This window comes from Eulemur rufifrons, chromosome 3 (assembly GCF_041146395.1).
Source record: "Eulemur rufifrons isolate Redbay chromosome 3, OSU_ERuf_1, whole genome shotgun sequence".
In the NCBI taxonomy this organism is placed as follows: Eukaryota; Metazoa; Chordata; class Mammalia; order Primates; family Lemuridae; genus Eulemur; species Eulemur rufifrons.
In genome coordinates this window covers 77,319,358-77,341,085 of record NC_090985.1, presented here as the reverse complement: position 1 = coordinate 77,341,085, position 21,728 = coordinate 77,319,358, and the positions used below count along the sequence as shown (strand labels likewise).

Below are 21,728 nucleotides of genomic sequence, written 5' to 3'. Positions count from 1 at the left end.
GAATGTTACACGTGAACCAAAATACACACACATACTCTCCTGCTTCTTTACTAACTGTCCCAGAACATGCCAGGATGGCATCATTTTCTTTAGGAGGCTTATGCCATTGTCCCCTGATCTGCAGTGATCTCTACATATCCAATGACACTCTTCAAGACTCAGTTTAGGTTTTACTTCTTTCTAAAACGTTTTAAAATTTTCCATTCATGTAAATGTCTTCCTAAAACCAATTGCATTTAAAAGCTGTACCACAACATCTAAGACTAAAGAATTTATAGCCTTCTATTGCTCTGTATTATATCTTACCCAGGGCTTCCTTTACTAGATGTTAACTTCCTAGAGATCATAGGAACTTCTTTGATGTTCTCTGTTGTGCCTAGAACAGTGTAGCATACATGGGATCTTAACAAACATTTGAATTAATAGATTTTCAATTAGGATTTGGAATTGTGGTTCAAAGAGATGGATAGGCAGGATCACAACTGAACGTTGAAAAACAATTATCTTTTTCCAGCTGGAAATAAGTTTTAAAAGTGGAGAACAGAAATAGAATAATTGCTATCACACTGTGAATGGAGTAGCTCTCCAATCAATGAGAGAGATGAACTTTGTTTCAGTGTCTTCTCTTTTAAAGATCCCTTTGCCTTTTCTTGGTGTTTTCTTGTGTAGGACATCTTTCCCTCAACAAATCTTCGTATTTGACAGCCAACCTATTTTTGCTTTCTGATTATCCCAGGCCACGATGAACTATCACAATTTTTTCCCTGAATTCTTAAAGAATTTTGTTTAACTTCAGTCTAAAAAATGAAACTAGTAAGAGTCAACTCAGAATGTGCTTTTTCAATTTAGAACACTTTTAAGAGAAATATGTTTCTTTTTTGATGAAAATGATCATTTTTTATGATTACCAAATGTATAAATTTATTTTTATATGTTGAATTGTGGCAGGTCATTCCTTTGGTAGACATGGAGGGGAAAAATGCCCAACATAGTGGAGTTAATAAACTAACTTATATTCTAACTGAGATTCAGAATCTCATTTAGCTGTGCTCTGCAAATGGTCTGAGTGAAAACCAAGGGTTCTCTCTGAAAGGGAACTTGAATTTTGTGCAAGATCCAACAAGAAGTTGGAGCTTTGAAAGAAAACATATGTAGCTTGCTCAGCTTTTAGGGAGGTGTAGATGTGGATTGACTCCAGGGAATGGTGATTGAAGGGAACATAATGCAAAGTGGAAAGAATCATAAATATGATGTAATATGCTATGGGTACCATATCTATTTTAGTTACTTACTAGTTTTGCAATCTCGACCAAGTCAAAAACATCTTTGAAACTTCTTTTTCCTTTTTGTGTGATAAGGAGGTGGGAAGATCTCTAATTCTTTTTGATTTATGAATGTTTTCATCAGCTAACAAGATCACTTTGCAGATAAAAATAATTAATATACAGATAGGTACTTAAGAACATGAGAGAAGAAGCTGAGGTTCATACATTTTAGTAACTGACTAGTGATGAAATGGACTTGAAGCAGAGAAATACAAAAAAAATTGTATTTGTAGTCAACAAATATTTCTTGAAGGAATGCACCAGGAAAATGGAATAGTCCAGAGAGGAAGTAAAGTCAGAAGAGAGCACCAAGACCAAGGAAATTCTTAGGCTAAGCATGTAGGAAGCAGGGGAAGGAACTTAACAAAAGCAGATAGGAGATGTCCTCTTTACCTAGGGATTAGTACCAGGGAAAAGCTACAGGAGCCAGGTTAGCTGTAGCAGAAAAGTGCTCAATATTCATAGAGAAGACTAGTAAGCATGTTTTAGAGAATTGAGATTCACAGTAGAAATGTCTACCCAAATATACATTAAACAACATGTCTGAACACTTGAGTGAAGCAAGGAAGGAGAGTGAAGAGGTCAATGAAATCACCATAGCCTTTTAGAACTGGGCAAACAAGAGTTTAAATCTAAGCTCTACCATTCACTAACAGTATAAATATTGACAAGAAATTATTAATAATTTCTCTGAGACATGTAGAAAATGAAAATTTTAATTCTGAAAAATAAAAATTATAGTATCTACTTTCTAGAATTGTTTTGAAGATTAAACAAGTGAATTTATGAAAAGGACCTAAAACATGCCTAACATGATTTATTCTTTATTGTTATTGTTATCATTGTTATTGTTGTTGTTACTATAGATTTTATGCCCAATAGGTGTGGATCAACAAACTCAGTATTTGTCTTGACTTCGCTTCAAGAACCTGTAATTTGTAAAGTAAATGGCTTCTTTATTTTTGTATTTTTTTCTATGTGTGTTTTTTTTTTTATCTTTAATGTTCTTTTAAAAGCCTTGTCCCCACCATCAAATTCTAGTTTTTTCTTAGCAGAAAGAAGGAAAAAGGACCTTTCCACACTCAGTCCAGGGTAGCTAAGTTGCCTGCATGGCTGTGATCTGACCAACTAGGCCCAGGAATTCAGATGAGCAGAAGTGTTAGGGCAGAACCAGGAGCAGGGTAGAAGGCGGCCATTCAGGCATGGTCAAAGTGTTCTTTATGTGATTCCATACATGAGATGGACTCTACCACATTCAAATGCACTTAGAGCATCTTCCCAGTTAAAGACTCTGTCCTCCCCTCAAGTGTTCACTTATTTAAACAATACCTTCGTTTGAGTGGAGAGTAAGGATGAATATGGCTTTCTAAAGGTTACTGGTTTGTAAGATGCATACTTTTAACAGTAAAGTTAGATGTGACAAAACTTTTCAATTAAAAAGATAAACGAGAAAATTAAGATTTGTTACAGACAATGCATTAACACTGATAACTTTTCGGTAGGTATACCCTGTCAACAAACAGGTTTATCGCTGCTAAATCAAATTTTCAAAGAAATTTAGGTCTGGTGAAATGTGTTAGACTGTTAAGAAAAACTGTTAAAATAATTTGATTTAGTTTTGAAATTACCTTCACCCCTAGGAGGTTTTGATTGTCAGAAACGGGCCTCATTCTGTTATGTCTAGGTTAGTTATATCTCCAGCTTACCACTCCCTGATCGAACATAGTTTTGACGTTACCTCTTTAGTTATCAGGCCAGCAGACTATTGCAGTTTAAAGATGGTAAAGGATAGGGCCAGGGTAGGCCAAAAGTAGAAAAAGATGGAGGAAGGGCTAGGTTTCACTTCTAATTTTTGACAGAAGCTTTCCCAGCAACCTCAGTTCCACAATCCCAGATAGAAAGTACGATATCTCTAGGAAAAAAGATATCTTTAACTATGAAGCTGTGTGTGAAGATAAAAGTCTAGCGGAAACAGGTAAAGTCGTGGGACCAAACAGCAGAAAATGGAGAGTGTGCTGCACACAAGTGTGTAGGACGTTTGTTTGCTTTGCTTGTTTGCTTGAAGAATCCGTTGACAGGGATAGGTGAGAAGAGAGACTTGCATTGACTGGATCAAGGGACTGGTGATGGGGAACCCGTAAGGTGCTGAGATACTGAGATAGGAGAATGAGGTGTGAGGGAAAACAAGGCTGGAGTCGAACAAAGGCGCTGTTAGGTAGCAGACTGCAATCTGAGGCGGCTCAGGGATCCCCGGAGGACTAGCCAGAGAGCCGAGAGCCGGCAGGGACCGGCAGAGACCCCAGGAGGCAAGCCTCCGCCGCGGCCCCGCCCCCGAAGCCCCGCCCCAGCCCGGGATCGGCCAATGGGAGCCCGGGATGTTAGCGGGTGGGAGGTGCGGCCGGGTAGCTACAGCCAGAACTGGGCGGTGGCGGGCGCAGCCTGAGGAGTCTCGCTGAGCCCGAGGCGGTGGCGCAATGGAGGGACTGGAAGGTGAGGATTTGAAAGGATGCGGGTCGGGAGTCTAGAGCGGGCCCGGAGCAGCTGGGAAGTCCTGGATATCAGTACCAGGGAGGCAAGGGCAGGTCCGGAGCGGCGGACTCCGCCGCGTCTCCGGAGGCCCCGGCTGGCGGGAGCGGAGAGTCCCCGACGCGGTGGAGAGAATGACTCCCAGGCTGCCCCGCCTTAGACGGTCTTCAGCCGGGCTTGCCCACCCCGAGCCTGAGCCTGCCTCTGGCACACGTCTGCACGTCCCTTCCTACCATTTTCTGATCTTGCCTGACTACTGAGCGTCCTTTGGGTAATCTCAGTCTCTGGCCAGATTTTATTCTCCTTGCAAACTGGACTCTCCATTAATGTCCACGGCCTCTCCAGCACCAGGCCAGCCTTTTCTGGGGCCCAGGGGTGTGTCTCCAATCTCGAGCTTCTGACACATTCCTTGGCCAATTTCCTTGGATAACCGTTTTTTACATTTCGACGGCATCTTTTATCGGAGGAATGCTAGAGCGTCTCCTAAGGAGGTGTCACTGGCTAGCTTTAGAGCCGGTACAATAGATCGCCAGAAGGATTTAATGGCTTATTCACGACCACTGTATAAGGAAGAGCCAGCATTGGTTCCTTATCTTTGGGTTTATCCTTGTGCTGTAACCATGACTCCAGATTTTGCTTTGTTCCCAGTTCTTTCACTTTTTCTCTATTCTGTTTACTCGTTTTATCCTGTGTAATGACAGCATTCGCCTAAAAACAAAGGAAGAAAAAAACCAACTAGCGTTGGCAACCACAGTTTCAAGATTTTTTGATGAAGAACAAACCTTCAAAACTGATTATTAGCTCTTTTTTTCCCCCTTCCTAATTTACGTGGATTCAGGTGGAGTTAAGAATGAGCAGAGGCATTTAACCCTGTGTAATGTTGCATATTAGAGAGTAAAATATTGTAGGTTGTGTTATGAAGTGAAAAGTGGTAGCAGTAACATTTTCAGTGACCCAAGGTCCCTAAAAAGCAAATGTAATAACGTGAGGTGAGTTTATTTCATATTTTTGCTCCGTGTTAAAGCTCTCGTAGTAAACACCTTGAGCATGATAGATGAAGAATTCTGATAATTGTGGACAGCTGCAGTATGATGTGACCTATGAAGTTCTTGTTCTTTGCTTACTTTATTAGGAAGATAATTCAAGTTTCCAGGAAATAAGAGTTTGTAATGATAGTTCAGTTCCTTACTTTCAAGATACTTTTGTTTAGGGGACTCCTCAGGAGGCAACTTATTTTTTATTTTAATTATTTTAAAAACATGGTGGTATTATGGCATAGTGGATAGGTGCATTGGTTCTGAAATTCTCATAAGGTTATCATTATATATAATATGAGATATATAAAGTGCTTTTGTACAGTTTGCAGATTATTATTTTATTCAACATTTGTTATTAAGGCAAAGATTTTCATCTGATTTTTCACTTATGTGTCCTAAGCAACTAACACAGTGTCTAACACAAAGTACTCAATAAATATTTGTTGTTCAGTAAATGACTTTGTCTATGATGGGCATCATTCTAGGCCCTGAGGATGTAGTAAAGGATCATAACAGTCAAAGCCCCATGCTCATTGAACCAATATTTTAGTGGACCTTACATTTTAGCAGTGCTATGACATTACTATTGAAACCTTACTAAGGGTGCTTTTAAAATATAGTGGAGACCTATTATAATACTCAGTTACATAGGTGGAGAAATACATGGATTCCATATGTATGGTCCTGTTTCATGCATGGGCCCAGCTTTTGTTATGTCATGTTAAACAGTACTTGCTCTTTACTCTTTGATTTTTTTCCCTTACAAAATGAAATGCTATCATTAACTATGATGTGTTTAATTGTAATTAATTAGGTTGAAATATATGAAGTCTCCCTTTTTGTAGGGGATGAATATTGATAATTTCAAGTGGTTCATCCTAATAAAGTAAAAGCTCTGAGAGTTTGCTATTAAAGACTGTCTTTCTCCACCCTCCTCCCACTTCCCCTAATAGATCACACTTTGTAAAGACCAAAGCTTCAAATCTTAAGGTTACCATTCATTGATTTATTTATTCATGCCTTCATTTAATAAACATTGATACAGTGACAAAATTCTTTACCTATATTAGAAGTTAAAGTCTAGTACTTTGAAAGTGTCTAATAAACATTATTTTTCTATATTTAGTAAAAATACTCTTCAAAAGTTTGCTTAATATATTAGAGTAATTGAGTAAATATTATGCTCTTTGACATTAGATTGGTGGTTCTAGTTCTAACCATTTACCAGACTTACCTTGGTTGTAAAACCAGAAACCATGTGGATTCTTAATTCTATTGAAGATATGTTACTCTTTCTTATAGCTTTTACATTATTTGCATATATAGATCATATATGACATATGTTATTTTTGGTCCTCTGGATCTTTTATGCTTCTTGGATTCTCAAGGGATGAGCTGTTAGGCTGAACACTATATTTTGAAACTAAATATAAGTTATTGCTCATGATTTTGTATTATCAATATCTGAGCACTTCTGAATTGTGTGGGTAACTACAGCAAAGCCTTCAATTCCTTTTCACCTAAGGTTCATGCCCTATAGATCTATGTACAGGCAATAGAAGTATTTCTAGACTTGGGGAAGTTCCAATCTCTTACAATCTTTTTCATCTGTGAAATGAAGAGGTGATAAAGTCTAAGCAGATTTTATCCTTATATATAGTATTGTCATTACCTTCATAACACCCTGATAAACAGTTATAACAATTGTGGCAGAGATCAGCTGTCCATTTCTTTTAGACTGCTGAAATTATCAGACCTTAGTACTGCTCTCTAAAGCTTGTGTAGAAGTCTGATTGCTCTTCTGCGTTATTGTCCTTCATTTAGTTGAAGACAGCCATCGTGTCCCATCAAGGTTTCTGTTTTATTTTTCCCCAATATAAACGTGTACTAGTTAATGAATAATACTTCATCTTTTTTAACTTATCTAGTATTTATTGCTTTTTGGTACTGAGTTGGATGCCAGATATTTTAATAGCCAGTATATTGGAAAGGCCTGTGTTCAAATCCTTGTTTTGTTTTGTTTCCTTTTAGCTCTATAATTTAGGCAGTTTATTTAATCTGAACCTCAGTTTTCTCAGCTATAAAAAAATGGAGCTGTTAAATACTAAACTAACTGAACTGTATTAAGTATTAAGTGATGTAACATATATAAAGCATCTAGCTAAGTGCCTAGTGCATAGGAAGCCCCTTCAGTACATGCTTATTGGATGGATAAGGGAGCTTAAGAGTGGACCAATAGAGATAAAATATAGCATGCTTGGCAGGAGAAGAAGGACTTTAAAGGTGGAAGAGATTTATCAGCAGTGCCTCATACTGTTGAAAGGTCCAGCAGGATGAGGATTTAAGAGAGGGCTTCTAATTGGACTAATGGTAGATTAATGGTGATCAGTTACTTCCTTTTCTTGAGGTCTTTATTCAATATCTCCTTATTAATGAAGATTTCCCTGATTCCACCCACTTTTCAAAGACTGTCCTCTCTCCTTACTCTGTTCTTTCTTCATTGTGCTTATCACCACCAGACATTTTATATATTTGTTTTTATTCATTTTTTCCCTATTAAAACAGTAAAAGCTCCATAAGATCAGGGTCTTTGGTTTTTTTCATCCCTGTACCCCTACGTCCTAGAACAGTTTCTGTCTGGTGCTAGGTACTCAACAAATACTTAACAAATCAATGAATGGATCTGTTTTAATACAGTGATTGGCCTGATAAAGTTTATGTGCAGTTCAAATAGCAAGTGAATGAAAGATAGGGAGGGACTAAGCAGAAAATGTAAGTCAGTGTTTTAAAAAATGTGCTACTTTAGAACATTGGTCCTAAATATCTCTTGAGGGTAGAAAGGGTTTCTGATGAAATATGTTTGGGGAAATAAAGGCATACTAAATATGTTTTTTAAGACCGAGGAAGTTCTGCTTTACGAAAACCCATTTAACTTTGTTTTGTATCGCATTTTCCACACATTTGACCATGGAGCGAGGGATTTGAGAGTAGTAGAAATGACTGGTCATGTTCAGACTGGGTAGGAAGAAAAGTGCAGCCAGGAATGGAAATGCAAGTCATTCTGAGATCAGGATAGTGACTTAAAGGTAGAAGGTAGAAGTCTGTGGTTTAGAGAAGGAATTTGTGTATTTTAAAAGTCCAGAGGTGGACTCTAAGTCGTTTTGGCAGTAGTTTTGCTAAAGTAGACTTCAGGTAACTAAAGTGCAGTGGTGGGTGAATGTTGTGTGTTGAGTAGGTTAAGTGTGAATGTTGAAATGTTGAAGTCTCCTGGGATGAGCTAAAAAAGAAAAATCTTTTGAGATAGTGGATATTGTTGATCTGAAAGTAATTAGATTTTGAAAAGGATCTTGGGAAGAAAGTGATATAACAGATGTTGTGCTTCAAAAAAGAGGTTTCTTGAGTGTTAAAGCTTAGATTCAGATTAGCTGTGATAGAATATAAGACTGACAGTGAGGAAATAGACATTCTACAATGGAGGCCAAAAGTGTTAATTTACAAGATTTCTCTTGAAAATATTCTCTCCTATTTCTTAAATATATGCATTTTAGAATGTCATAGCTATTTTATATATTGTTTCACCTCACCTATATGGTAGTATTATATAAGGATATCATTTGAAGTCTTACTATTGTGCAGGCTTTGAAGTTATGAAATATAGCAACTCAGTACGGAATCATTTGTGCTGCTTAAATTTTGTAAGGAGAGATTGGCTTCTTGAGAGTTCTAGAATATTAAAGTACGTTATTGATTTGGTTCTCTGTCCATCAGTTTGAATGCTTCTTTCAACAATGTTTGCTCTCTGCTATAATCTTCACTCATTTGAATATATTATTAATATTTGATTTATCCAGGTACATGATGGTTATATTGGTTTTAATCAAGTGAAAGTTATAGCTACCTCATCATTATTAATTGTGCCTGGGAGGTCAGAGTATCTCAATTTACTGGTCCAGTGACTCTTAATATAAGCATGATATGTGTAAAATAATGAACAATTCACATAATACATGCAGTTTGTTTAATTAGGTGATCTTATCCATAAAGCATTATACCTTCTATTATCTGGTGATAAACAAAACAAGATTCTTTTTATTCCATATGCCTCAGATCATCTCAGGAAGTCGCTTAACCCATCACCAATGATAGTTCTTCATGCCTTGGAGATTAGTAAGGTAAATTTGGTTTTTAAAGTTTAGTAATTTACAGTAGAGATAGTGCATAAGTTAAGAGGATATGACAAATTGATTTGATTAAAATAATTACAAGAAAACTAGGTATTTCCAACAATATCAACTTGGTTATCCTTAAATCCTGACTTTTCTATATTTATCCTGGTCTTTTTGACTTTGGTAACACTAAATCTTCTTCCATTTTAATTGATAATTTTGCTTATTTCAAAATGAAATGAGACATTTTCACAAGAACTGACAATATACCTATGAAACTGAGAGACAACATTAAAATTTTAAGATTTACAATTGATTTATTGAAATTATTTTTAAATTCTTTTTTTGTTTTAGAAAATGGAGTGTTATCCAAGTTGAAGAATTGTTACCTTGCTACTGAATAGAAGTTCCCTCAATAGGTCGTGCCATCAGCATACATACCCATGCCATATTTTGTGAATTATAGGACTGTGTTCTATGACCAACTCATATAAGAGAAAAATATAAATTTTTATATATATATATATCTCTCTCATATACTTTATTTACTTTGGGTGAATTAATTCTATTTTAAAAAGATTTTTATTGAGATAATTACTTTTAAATGCATTCTTGTTAATGGTAATTTATCTTTTTTTATGCCTTCTAGTGATGATAATTTTCCTTTAAAAACATTTTAAACATATTTGATAACTTGTGGGAATTAATTCTGAGAATTGAATTTTATTGTAATATTCTAGTTGCTGTTAAGTTTTAATGTTTTGTATAAAAATAGGAGATGATTTGGTTCTTGGATACAGTGAATAAGTAAATCATATAGATTACATTAGCTTTATGAGAGTAATGATGATTGTGTTATTCCACCCTTGTGTTACTATTACTTGGTACATGCTTGGCAAGTAGTAGGTGTTCGAGTAGGCACCCAGATTATTTCCATGTGTTAAATTGATTTTTCTCAATAGTTAATTTTTATAAGATTTTGCCCTGTCATCTATTTAACATGTAGATAATGAAATATACTTTTAATTAATAAAATATTGTGTTTTTTAATATTTTGTGTTCATGAATTTTTAAATCATTGCATGGTAGTTAAAGGAATATGTGGAAACTGTAAGCAAGCTTAGTAGGCTATTTAGCATGTGGTCTCATTCTATCATGTTGAAGACATTCTTAATGAACCTAATGGATTCCATATAGCAACTGTGTCAACTTTCTGGATCGTTAGCAGAGTTAAATGATCCCGATAAATGATATTGTCCTCTCTAAATAATTTATCTCCTGGACAAACCAGGCAAATCTTTGCTTGTATAGTGTCCACTACTTAAGCCACTATGGAACATTACCTCCATCTGAGATGACAAGTAGTCACCATCTACCAGTAAAATAGGGCAGTGGAGTACTAGGAGAATGAGAGAACAAAAACAGTTCTTCTTTTACTGTATTTGAATGTATCCTCACCAGTGTCTTTTTTGGGTCACCTGATTAGTTTACTTTGAACTCACTAAATGCCTTGAAACAGATTATATGGAGTCATAGTGTACTTCTTTATGAGTTTGTTTATGTTACTTCTGAAGGAAAATACTTTTCTACTTGTCTTTCATATTATAAAAGAACTTTAATCTGTAAAATAATTCAGAAAATATGGAAAAGATAATTTTTTAGAACATAGGTATGAAAATAAATTTAGGTTTGGTATTTAGCTAGAAAATAAAATAACAAATTGACTCAGTTATAGAATCCCAAAGAATTTATTTATTTTTAAAAAACATATTTTATTACTAACATTTGTTATATCCAAGTACATGGTGGTTATATTAATTTTAATTTAGTGAACGTTGTAGCCATCTCTTCATTATTTAATTAATTGTGCTTGTAAGGTCACAGTATCTCAATTTACTGGACTAGTGACTCTTAATGTAAGTTTTATATGTATAAAATAATGAACAGTTCACATAATACATGCAGTTTGCATCACTAGGTGATCTTACCCATAGAGCATTATACTTTCTATTGTGTGGTGATAAACAGACTGCTACTGTTTTTATTCTAGACTCCTCAGATCATTTCAGGATGTTATTTAACCCATTAACAATAGTATTTCTTTGTGCCTTGGAGATTAATAAGATAAATTTGGTTTTTAAAGTTTAGTAATTTACAGTAGTGATAGCCCGTAAATTAAGAGGATATGACAAATTGATTTGGTTAAAATAGTTACAAGAAAACTAAATATTTCCAACAGTATCAACTTGATTATCTTGTGAGTTTTCTTAGGTTTTTTTTTTCTTGTTTTGGTTTTTTTTTTTTTTTGGAGACTGGGTCTTTCTTTGTTGCTCAGACTGAAGTACAGTGGCCCAATCATATAGTTCACTGTAACCCCGAATTCCTGGGTTCAAGTGGTCCTACTGCCTCAGCCTCCCAAGTAACTGGGACTATAGATATGTGCCACCATGCCTGGCTAATTTTTTAAAAATTTTTGATGGGGGTGGGTCTTGCTATATTTCTCAGGCTGGTCTGGAACTTCTGGCCTCATGTGATCCTCTGGCCTTGCCTCCCAATGTGCTGGGATTACAAGTGTGAGCCCTCATGCCCAGCCCAACTTGGTTTTCTTTAAATCATGACTCTTCTGTATTTATCCTGTTTTTTATTTATTTATTTATTTATTTACCACTTTTTGACTTTGATAACTCTAAGTTTTGTACCCATTTTAATGATAATTTCATTTCAAAAGGAAATGACATTTTTCACAAAAATTGAAAATTACCTATGAAACTAAGAGAAAACGTTAACATTTGAAGTTGTAGGATTTGAACTATAGAAATTATTTTAAATTCTTTTCTGTTTTAGAAAATGGAAGTGTTGTCCAAGTTGGAGAGTTGTTACCTTGCAAGATTTGTGGAAGAACCTTCTTTCCGGTAGCATTAGTGAGTAGACTGATTTTGTTCCTTTTCTCTTTGAGGTTTAATGGATCTGTAATTGTTCAGTACTTCAGGATAACTCTCATGGGAAGAGCTTATTTGGAAAGTTTTGAAGAGTTATTGGGTGGTGGTCTTTGTTCTAGAGTCTTGGTTCTAACTATGTCATTCTTCCAGAGTGCTCCCTTTCCTTTAGGTTTGATTAGTCTTCAGAACTCCTCTATTAAATTGTTAAATTGTTCCTAGTTTTTGTGGGATTATTACCAACCACAAATAAAAACACAAAAATAAAACAAAATACCTCTAGAAATAAGTAATCATGTATTTACAAATACAAAATTATATAATGTTTGGGGTTTGTTTTATAGTATTTCAGAACAAAAGCAGAGATAGATGAAACAAAATTGCTAAAATGTTGATAATTTAATTGTTGAAGCTGGGTGATGACTAAATGGGAGTTAATTATACTAGTCTCTGAATTCTGCTGTATGTTTGAAGTATTCCGGAGAAAAAGTTTTTTTCAGTATAAAAGCGTACCTAAAATTTATTGTGCACTCTTCAGGTACTTTTAGATACTTAGTATGTACAAATATTGAAGCCCTTTTAACTGATCTTAATAAAAATTAGCCAACTATAAAAATAGGGAATAATAAAAATCATGCCTATGTACATTAAAGATGGTAACTTCAAACAAAAATATACATTTAGTGCTTGCTTCGGCAGTGCATACACTAAAAATATACACTAAAAATTATTTATTAATAATTTGGAGGATAAAGAATTTTTCTTTGAATATGGATCTGCTGATTAGAGTTCTGCCACATTCCACTGTGCCTCCTCTTACTAATTTCAGTTTGTTTCTTTAGAGCAAAGTGAAGAATTAATGATACAAAGCGGCCTTCTGACTGCAACCATCTTTTAAATGATGACTTTTCTTTAATCCTTTAAAAACATGTTTCCTACACATTCAGTGACTTTTTTTTTTCTTATTAATTATTTTTGAAAGCATTCAGCTGAGTTTCACAAGCAAAAAATGCCTCTTTTTTTGGCCCTCATTTGTCTAGTATTTGATTTAATGAAGTTACCACTATAACAGCTACAACTTGAATAATCAGGTTTGGAAACAAGGAGCACTTACACTAGACATATGCCAGAACCATTTATACAGGGGTCTACTGCCTGCTAACCTCATTTTTTTTTTTGAATGCTTAAAGATTTTATTCTCATATTTATAGTTACAGTGCTTGTTTGTTGAAACGAAAATTGAAAACAAGTATATGAAACAGTTGATTACTGATTATTTACTGAAGGCAAAAGAGGCTCTATGACAACAAATAAATCAGTTTTGGGGTTTCTTTTTTTCCTAAAGTTTAATAGTTCCAGTTTCTTCAGTGTTTACCAAAATACAAAAGAAAGTATGTTTAGCGCACTGATGTTATCAGTCAACATGCTTTTATATAGTAGAGGGAGAATGTTTGTTTATCTAATTGGTTAACTGGAAGTCAGCTAAGAGAGCTTCTGTTGGAATGTCTTTAAAATGAATGAATGAATGATTGAGTTGGCAACTCTGCTAAAAAACAAAAACCAGAGGAGTGGAACACTTAGGTAACTCAAGAAATATCCTAGGTGAAGAAAGGTAGAAAATTTGACTTCCAGAATGGAGGAAAGGGATCATTATGGGGGAAGAACACAAATCTGACCACTTTGCCCTATTATTTTATGTAAACTTTATATTAACATACTACTGTTACGTTAACTTTAGTAATCCAAACTATTATTAACTTTTGTAAATTTAATCATAATGCATTCTTCTCCATTTACATTGTTTTTCTAATATCTACATTCAGGTATTTAGTAAAGACTCCCCCCCCCCCCCCCACTGGATTAGCTTTGACTTGGTTACATTATTTTTCTTAGCAATGTGAAAACTAGAAGATACTGAATAACTGTTAGTAAAATTTTGGAAGACTGTCTTGTGAGAAAGGTAACTTACAGCATGTATTACATATATGTTTTAAAAGTTAATTTTAATTAAGGCAAAGTATACCTTTTCAGATTTTTAAGTTGGTCTCAGATTTTTAAATTGATCTCAATTTAAATAAAGTTTTATAATTTTCTCTTCTGTAGAAAGAGAAAATGATATGTTACATTTTTTCACTTAACAGAAAAAACATGGACCCATTTGCCAGAAAACCGCCACTAAAAAACGGAAGACTTTTGATTCAAGCAGACAAAGAGCTGAAGGAACTGATATTCCAACAGTAAAACCTCTTAAACCAAGGGTAACTATATTACCTTTTGAACAATATGAACCTTGCTATTATATATAGAAAAAATTATAACTACCTGTTATACTAAGATTAAAGAATAAACAATTCTGTGTTATGTGTTCAGTTTAGAAATTATCAGAAGGTTATAAAATAAGTTTTATTCTAAATAAAATTTCAAACTTCTGCAAAGTAGGAGTAGACCAAGGTACCATCTCAAATTCCATCGATTACAGTGAGGTTTTTATACCACTGGAGAGCCAATTGCTGTCACATGTTCTTTCTAAGTCATTATTAAAAACTTTAGGTATAACAAGTTTTGAACTACTACAATCTCTTACCAGTAGTATAATTCCTATAGACAGAAAGCAAAGCTATTATTTATAGACATTTTAGCATAATAGATATTGATTATCTCGACTTATTGATTGTCAGTATTTGTAATCTATATTATGCCTTCTGGGGAAAAGTTTTATAGGTTGTTCAGTTGTCCATATACAGCTATTGTCTGCTTGTTTTCTTTCTTGGAACCAAAGCAATGATAATCTCTCCTTAATACCTGTCATATACTCATCCCTTGATATCTGTGAGGGATTGATTTCAGGACCCCACCTTGGATTATCAAAATCTGTGGATTCTCAAATTCCTTATATAAAATGGTATAGTATTTGGATATAACTTATACACATCCTCTGTATACTTTAAATTATTTCTAGATAACTTACAATACCTAATACAATGCAAATGCTATGTAAACAGTTGTCATACTGCATTTTTTAAAATATTATTTTTGATTATTATCTTTTTTCCCAAATTTTTTTACCCATGGTTGGTTGAACCCATGGATGCAAAACCCACAGATATGGAGGGCTGACTGTATATTGCTAAGAATAAATTATTTAAATACTTTGACATAGTTATAAAGAGTCATTTCAGGGTAGTTATTGAAGATAAGTACCTGATTGAATAGGTTTTGAAACAAAACTCTACTTTTAATGGTAATAACTTCTTCCATTGGTACAGGAAAAACATTTCCTTATAGGAAAATTAATCTTACTAATAAAATTATTTGACGATAGAAAAATCAGATGTTCATCTTTAATTTTAAGTCTGTGAATATATAAGGGAAGGATGATGAAATTTGAATAAGGTACATAAACCAGTATTTCAATTTGTTTTTTAGTAACCTGGCAAATACATGATTATATTAACTTAAATTAGCTTAGGAAGATAAACTAGCCAAATCATAATAGGCAGTATAATATAGTGGGTATGAAAGCTGGCTCAAGAGTCAGAATGCCTGGATTTAACCCTGAGTCTTCTACATTCTATGTTATTTTGGAAAGTTAATCTAATTATGCTTCTGTTTATGGAGTAAAATGGTGATAGTGGTAGTATTTATCTTGTGGGGTTATTGTGGGAATTACATAAGATCTCGTAATTGGGGTTCTCAATAAATGTTAGTTATTCTATTTCTTTTATAATGAAGGGTGTTTGAATACTTAAAAATTAATTTCCAGAAAAAAAGTAAAAACCATTGCTTTACATTAAGTGATTTATTGCCTTGCTGCTTTAAGTGTGGTCCATATAGCAGTAATATCTATGTTATTGGGGAACTTTTTAGAAATACAGAATCTCAGGTCCTTCCTAGACATACTGAATCTGCATTTCAACAAAATTCCTGGTGAGTCAAATTCACATTAAAGCTTGAGAAGCAATGTCTTAGAAAATTTGAACATTGTAGTGTAGTTCTCAATATATTTACGTTTATCAAAAAAATCCTTCAAAATCACAAGCAGAGTGGGGGCAAAGCAACCACAAACTCCGTTTTTGGAAAGACAAAAGGCAGGTGTAATCCACAGATTACCAAAATGTATGTAAGGACTGCCCAAAGCAGTTGAGATCCAGGAGAAATTACCCATAAGAGGAAGTACAGGAAGTTGCTGGGGAGGGCTATGGCACAGATTCTGGAAATCTGCTGCTTTAAAAGTGATTCCTTCAAGGTGAGAGGTCTCATCGGAGAATATATTTCTCTTGTTTACTACAGCCAAGGTGGGAACTGGGATGAGCTGTGGGAATTTGGGTAGCCAGGAACTGGAATGAGCAACGATGAAATTGGATAAATCTAGGAGGGAGTAATGGGGAGAAAAGGAACAGTCGAGGAAGCCTATGGTAGAGGCCCTTGGAAAGCACTATAAAAATGCCCTATCTGAAGATGAAGGGCATAACCTAAAAGGCTGTGTCCTTTTTTTGAAGTGGTTCTGGAGGGATTTGAGGGAAGCAGGATTGGCAGCAGTAGCCCTCCTGGATCAGTATTGTTTCAGAGAACCAGAAGAGGCAGGTGTACATAATCACACAAAGACACTTTATTTACACGAAATAGTCTGTATCTCATGCAACAGAGAAGAGAGCTGCTGGTTTGTGTAGCCTGGAAGGCTATACTGGGCCTCTCCTCCCCCAAATCTCTTGCAAATAGCTGTACCAGGAAAACTTAAATTATTCAGTGATCAATAATAAAACCCTTATTAGCTCAGCATTGTTAAAACATACTATGGGAAAAAAGAAGAGAGCAGCAAAACTTACCAGTAGATGAGTAATACCATTGTGGAGCAGATTAATATTGTGATCAGATATTTTGCTATGGAATAAGAAACTTTAAAGAGTCAGTCACTTCAAACATCTAAATTTGCTATTTACTATTTCTACATCCATATTCATTATAGAGGTGGATCTGTAATCTTTCCTTTTATCAAAGTTTTGCTGCTCTCAGAAAACTAGTTAGAAAATTATTTACTTGTTTTCTAGTCTCTGAATGAGTTTGTGTAAGAGTAATGCTATTTTTTCCTTAAATGTTTCCAAGAATTAATAAATAAAGACAGCTGAGTCAGGAGGTTTCTTTGTGGGAAGGAATAGATTTATTTTTTAAAATAAATATAACACTTATGATTTTCTATTTCTTTTGGTATCTGTTTTCTTGTGTTTTCCAAGTAAATGGTGTGTTTCTTCTTAATTATAAAATTGATTGGCATAAAGTTTCTTTATAATATCTTCTTTTCTTTATCATGTTTGTATGAACTGTATGGTATATTCTCATTCCTTAATAATTTGTGTTCTTTTTTTTCTTGATTAGTCTTGCCTTATTAGCATTTTTAAAGAGCCATCTTTTGACTTTGTTGATTCAACACATATTCTTGGTTTGAAAAATAAAGACATAATAGAAATAGTTGGATATTTCAATAATATGATAAAATAAATATTTGTAGCATGTAAACCAGCATAATGTTTAGTGGTAAGACAATAGAGGTAGTCCCATTAAAGTCAGGAACAAGATTAAGCTGCAACCAACACAGTACACGCCAGCTGATGTAGTTCAATAAGAACAAGAAATTACATGCATAGAGATTGAGGAAAAGACTGGGTAAAACTTACTATTAGAAGACGTGATATACCTGGAAAACCCAAGAGAATCAACTGAGAAATTACTGCAATCAATAAGAGAAAGGTGAAATAATGTGGTATAATGTTATACTATACAGAAAGTACTGGGCGTCATATATTCAACAAACAACCTCTTAACACATAAAAATAAGAAAAGACCTTACATAAAAGGACAAGACAAAATCTAAAATACTTAGGAATAAACCTTATGATAAAGATACAAGACTTCAACAAAGAATATTCAGAAAACCTACCAAAAGATACAAATGACCACTTCCTCAAGTGAAAATATAGCCTAGGTGCTTGTATAGGTAGACTCAACATCATAAAGCTTTTAAGTTTCCTAAGTTGAATGAAATGTTTAATTTTTCCAGTTAAACTATAATTTTTTAAAATTAGACAAGCTGATTCTAATGTTCATATGGAAAATATATGTATAAGAATAACCAGGAAAAGATTGAAAAAGAAGCAGAATAAAATAGGATTACTCTATCAGATGTTAAAATATAAAGTTTCAATATTTAAAACACTGATACTGACACAGGATAGTCAGAACAGTGGAACAGAAGACTAAGTTCAGAAATAGGCCCAAATCCATGAAGGAGTTTGGTATGTGATAAAGGTGTTATGACAGTTCTGTGGGGGGGATGGGGGTGGGAAGGAGTCAATAAAGGATGGTGGGACAACTGTATAGCTATGTTAAAAAATAAAGTTAAATCATTTGTCATATCATACACCAGGGTAAATTCCATATGAATAAAAATTTTAAATTTTTAAAACAATGTTGTGGAAATTCTAGAAGGAAACATGGGAGAATTTCATTTTTCCATCATGTGAGTTTGAGCATGGCTAACTATGACTGCAAATCTAGAGACTGTAAAAGAAAAGACCAGTAAATTAAACCATATTTTAAAAATAATACTGCCTATCAAAAGACAAATTGTTGGTAGGAGGAAGGGGATAGTTCCTATAAAGAGGTAACTATCAATAGAAATTGTGACAAAAAAGGCCAGTAACCCAATAAATGTTAATCAGGAATATAAACAGTTCACAAAAAAGGCAATACAAATGGTTCTTAACAATATGAAAAGATGCTCAATCTCAGTAATTAGAAAAGAAAATCCAATTAAATCCACAGAGAGAGGACTATTTTTCACCTCTTTAGTGAGTTAACAACCCAAAAGTTGGATACCGTACTCTATTGGAGAGTCTGTAGGAAAATAGGAAAATATACTTGTCTTAGTCTGTTTGCTGCTGCTATAACAATACTGCAAACTGGGTAATTTTAAAGAAAAGAAATTTATTCCTCACAGTTCTGGAGGCTAGGAAGTCCAAGAACATGGTGCTGGCATCTGGTGAGGGCTTTCTTGCTGCATCATGCCGTGGGGGAGGAGCAAGCATGCATATGAGACAGAGAAAATAGGAGCCAAAAGTATCTTTTTATCAGGAGCCCACAAATCAATGTCTGCAAAAAAATCCTTATTACTTTTATATGCAGATACTTCACCCCTCAAAATCTTCCAATATTTAAAGCATCTAAGGGTAAATCACACAAGCAGAAGGTCAGTGTCCAAATCAGACACTGATTTTATAAGAAGGTTCTTAAACTTCAACTGAGTGATGATAGTAATGATCAAAATTATAAATTACAATGTTTGCAAATGTTTAACTGGTCAGTGTTCTCTACACACCGTACACTACTTTCTCCATATAACCCTGTGAGGTAGTCACCAACCATCCTTCTATTTTTAGGAGTAATGGGAACACTAAGAAAAGGATAAATTTATCTACATAAACGAGAATGCAAGAAGATACATTAGAAAATAGCATTTGAGTTTAGGAGATTGAAGATTAATAACTACCCCACTCCCTACTCCGGCATAAAGGCATTAATCCATTTGTGAGGGCAGAGCCCTCATGACCTAATCACCTCTTAAATGTCCCTAAATCTTAATATTGTATTAATGGTCATTAAATTTCAACATAAGTTTTGGAGAGGACATTCAAACCGTAGCAGCATTCTTAGTGGCAGCCTAAATAGATGTAACACTTACAGAAAGCAACTTAGCAGTGTCTGTCATGATGAAAATTGCATAAAAGATTGCATATGATGCAATGCAATCACATAAAGTTTCTCTTTAAAATGATAAATTTGGGACCGAAATCATTTAAGGACTCCTGATAAGAGAATATTTAAAATAATATGGCATTACCTCAAGTTTTATTTCAATTTACTAAAGAAATTGTGATACTTTTTATTTATTTACTTATTTATAGCCAGAACCACCAAAGAAACCATCTAATTGGAGAAGAAAACATGAAGAATTCATTGCCACCATAAGAGCAGCTAAAGGCCTTGATCAGGCACTTAAAGAGGGTGGCAAACTTCCTCCTCCTCCTCCACCGTCTTATGATCCTGGTATATGGAATATTGTTGACAGAAATGTTCATGTTGTGAGAAAACAATGATAGAGTTTTTGTATTTTAACTTATTATTAAATTTAATTTATAACAGTGAAACCTGATGAATATAATCTTTAAATGCTTTGCTATAAAATAGTGTTGATAATCTAGGCATCTAGGTTTATAAAGACTTATTAAAATAGAGCATAGCAGTGTATTATCTTTTTATTTCAATATTTTTATTTAAATATAAAGCATTGTGTATCATTTAAAAATTATTTTAGTAACTACTAAATGTTAATAATCCAGGAAATATTTTAACTGTGCTCATTGTAGTCATTCAGTAGGATTCATATAGTTATGTTACCTCGTTCTTTGCTATCTTTTCATCTGGGAAGGAAAAAAATCATGATGCTATTTCTGAAATTTATGTGGGCAGACTACAATATAGACTGATACACCTAAATTATGCCTTAAATTCCTGCGTTATTACATTTTCTTCAATCGTCAGATAAAAACAGTGAACCAAGCGGTTCATTGTTACCAAAAGCAAAGCAAGACTCTGGTAACCCAGTATAAGATACAATACTAAGATACTGAAAGACTTAAAGTAGCATTGATGGCACTTTGACATTGGTTATTAGGGCAGCTTATGAAGAGGTTGTTAATGTAATAAGGTAGCCACATTAAAATTATGTTAGTTTTTTAGATTGAGGTTTATTTCCTAGAAAAGAGAAAGTTCTTTAGCAAATCTAGATATAACCATTTTTAACATTTTATTATAGAAGAGAGGTTGGCAAACTATTTCTATAAAGGGCCAGATAGTAGATATCTTAGGCTTTGTAGGTCACAGTGTCCACTATTGCAGCTACTCAGCTCTATCACTATTCTATCATATAGGCCATAGACAATACGTAAATGAATAGGCATGGCTTTGTTTCCATAGAAATTTATTTATAAAAACAGGTAGCAGGCAGGCAGCATTTGGCCCAGGGTCCATAGTTTGCCCACCCTTGTTCTAGAATATTAGTAATTAAGTTTAATTTTTGAATTAAACTGGGATACTCCAACTTGTCTTGGGTCTCCTTTAATACTACCTTTATTTTCCCCATGGACTTGAGTTCTTTCTCTCTGCTTTGGAGGTATTTAGATATTGCATCTTACTTTACATAATTATATTTCTTATGCCTAATATAAATCAGAGGAAGTACCAGTTCTTCAGTATAATTTGGACTTAAGAAATTTTTTAATTTTTTGGGCCTGAAAAAAAACAATTTGCTTCTTTGCTAGAGGTTGTAGACCTACTCCACTAGTAAATAGGACAAATTTCTGAGCTTCTGATGAGTACATTCAAAAGGGCAAACTCCTTATCAAAAAATAAACCTGTCAAAATAAATTAAGATTTTTTTTTGTACACTACTAAATTTTCACATCTATTCCCAGTGCCTCATTTAGTTCAGATCTCTTACAGTGCTACAAAATTTGGTTCTAGGATAATTTTAAAAGAAGTTTAATTTACAGTATACTTTGTATTTTGGGAAGATATTTTATCTAGGAAACATTTGCTGTTTCTTTAAGTTGAATTAATTGTGTTAGTGAGGTATATTTTTATCACTTCTTCCATCTGTTGGGAAGTTTAAGAGAAAATAACACT

The 21,728-nt window shown here is 34.1% G+C and overlaps 1 protein-coding gene across 1 annotated transcript in view; it reads left to right on the top strand.

Annotated features, from left to right (window-relative positions):
• Positions 1 to 3,799: 3,799 nt before the first annotated feature.
• The window catches only part of ZC2HC1A (zinc finger C2HC-type containing 1A), a 40,340-nt gene continuing 22,411 nt past the window's right edge, over positions 3,800 to 21,728 (top strand). The window contains exons 1-4 of the mRNA XM_069466332.1: positions 3,800 to 3,815; positions 11,899 to 11,975; positions 14,132 to 14,248; positions 19,949 to 20,090. Coding sequence (XP_069322433.1) covers positions 3,800 to 3,815; positions 11,899 to 11,975; positions 14,132 to 14,248; positions 19,949 to 20,090 — 352 coding nt within the window. The remainder of the gene's footprint in view (positions 3,816 to 11,898; positions 11,976 to 14,131; positions 14,249 to 19,948; positions 20,091 to 21,728) is intronic.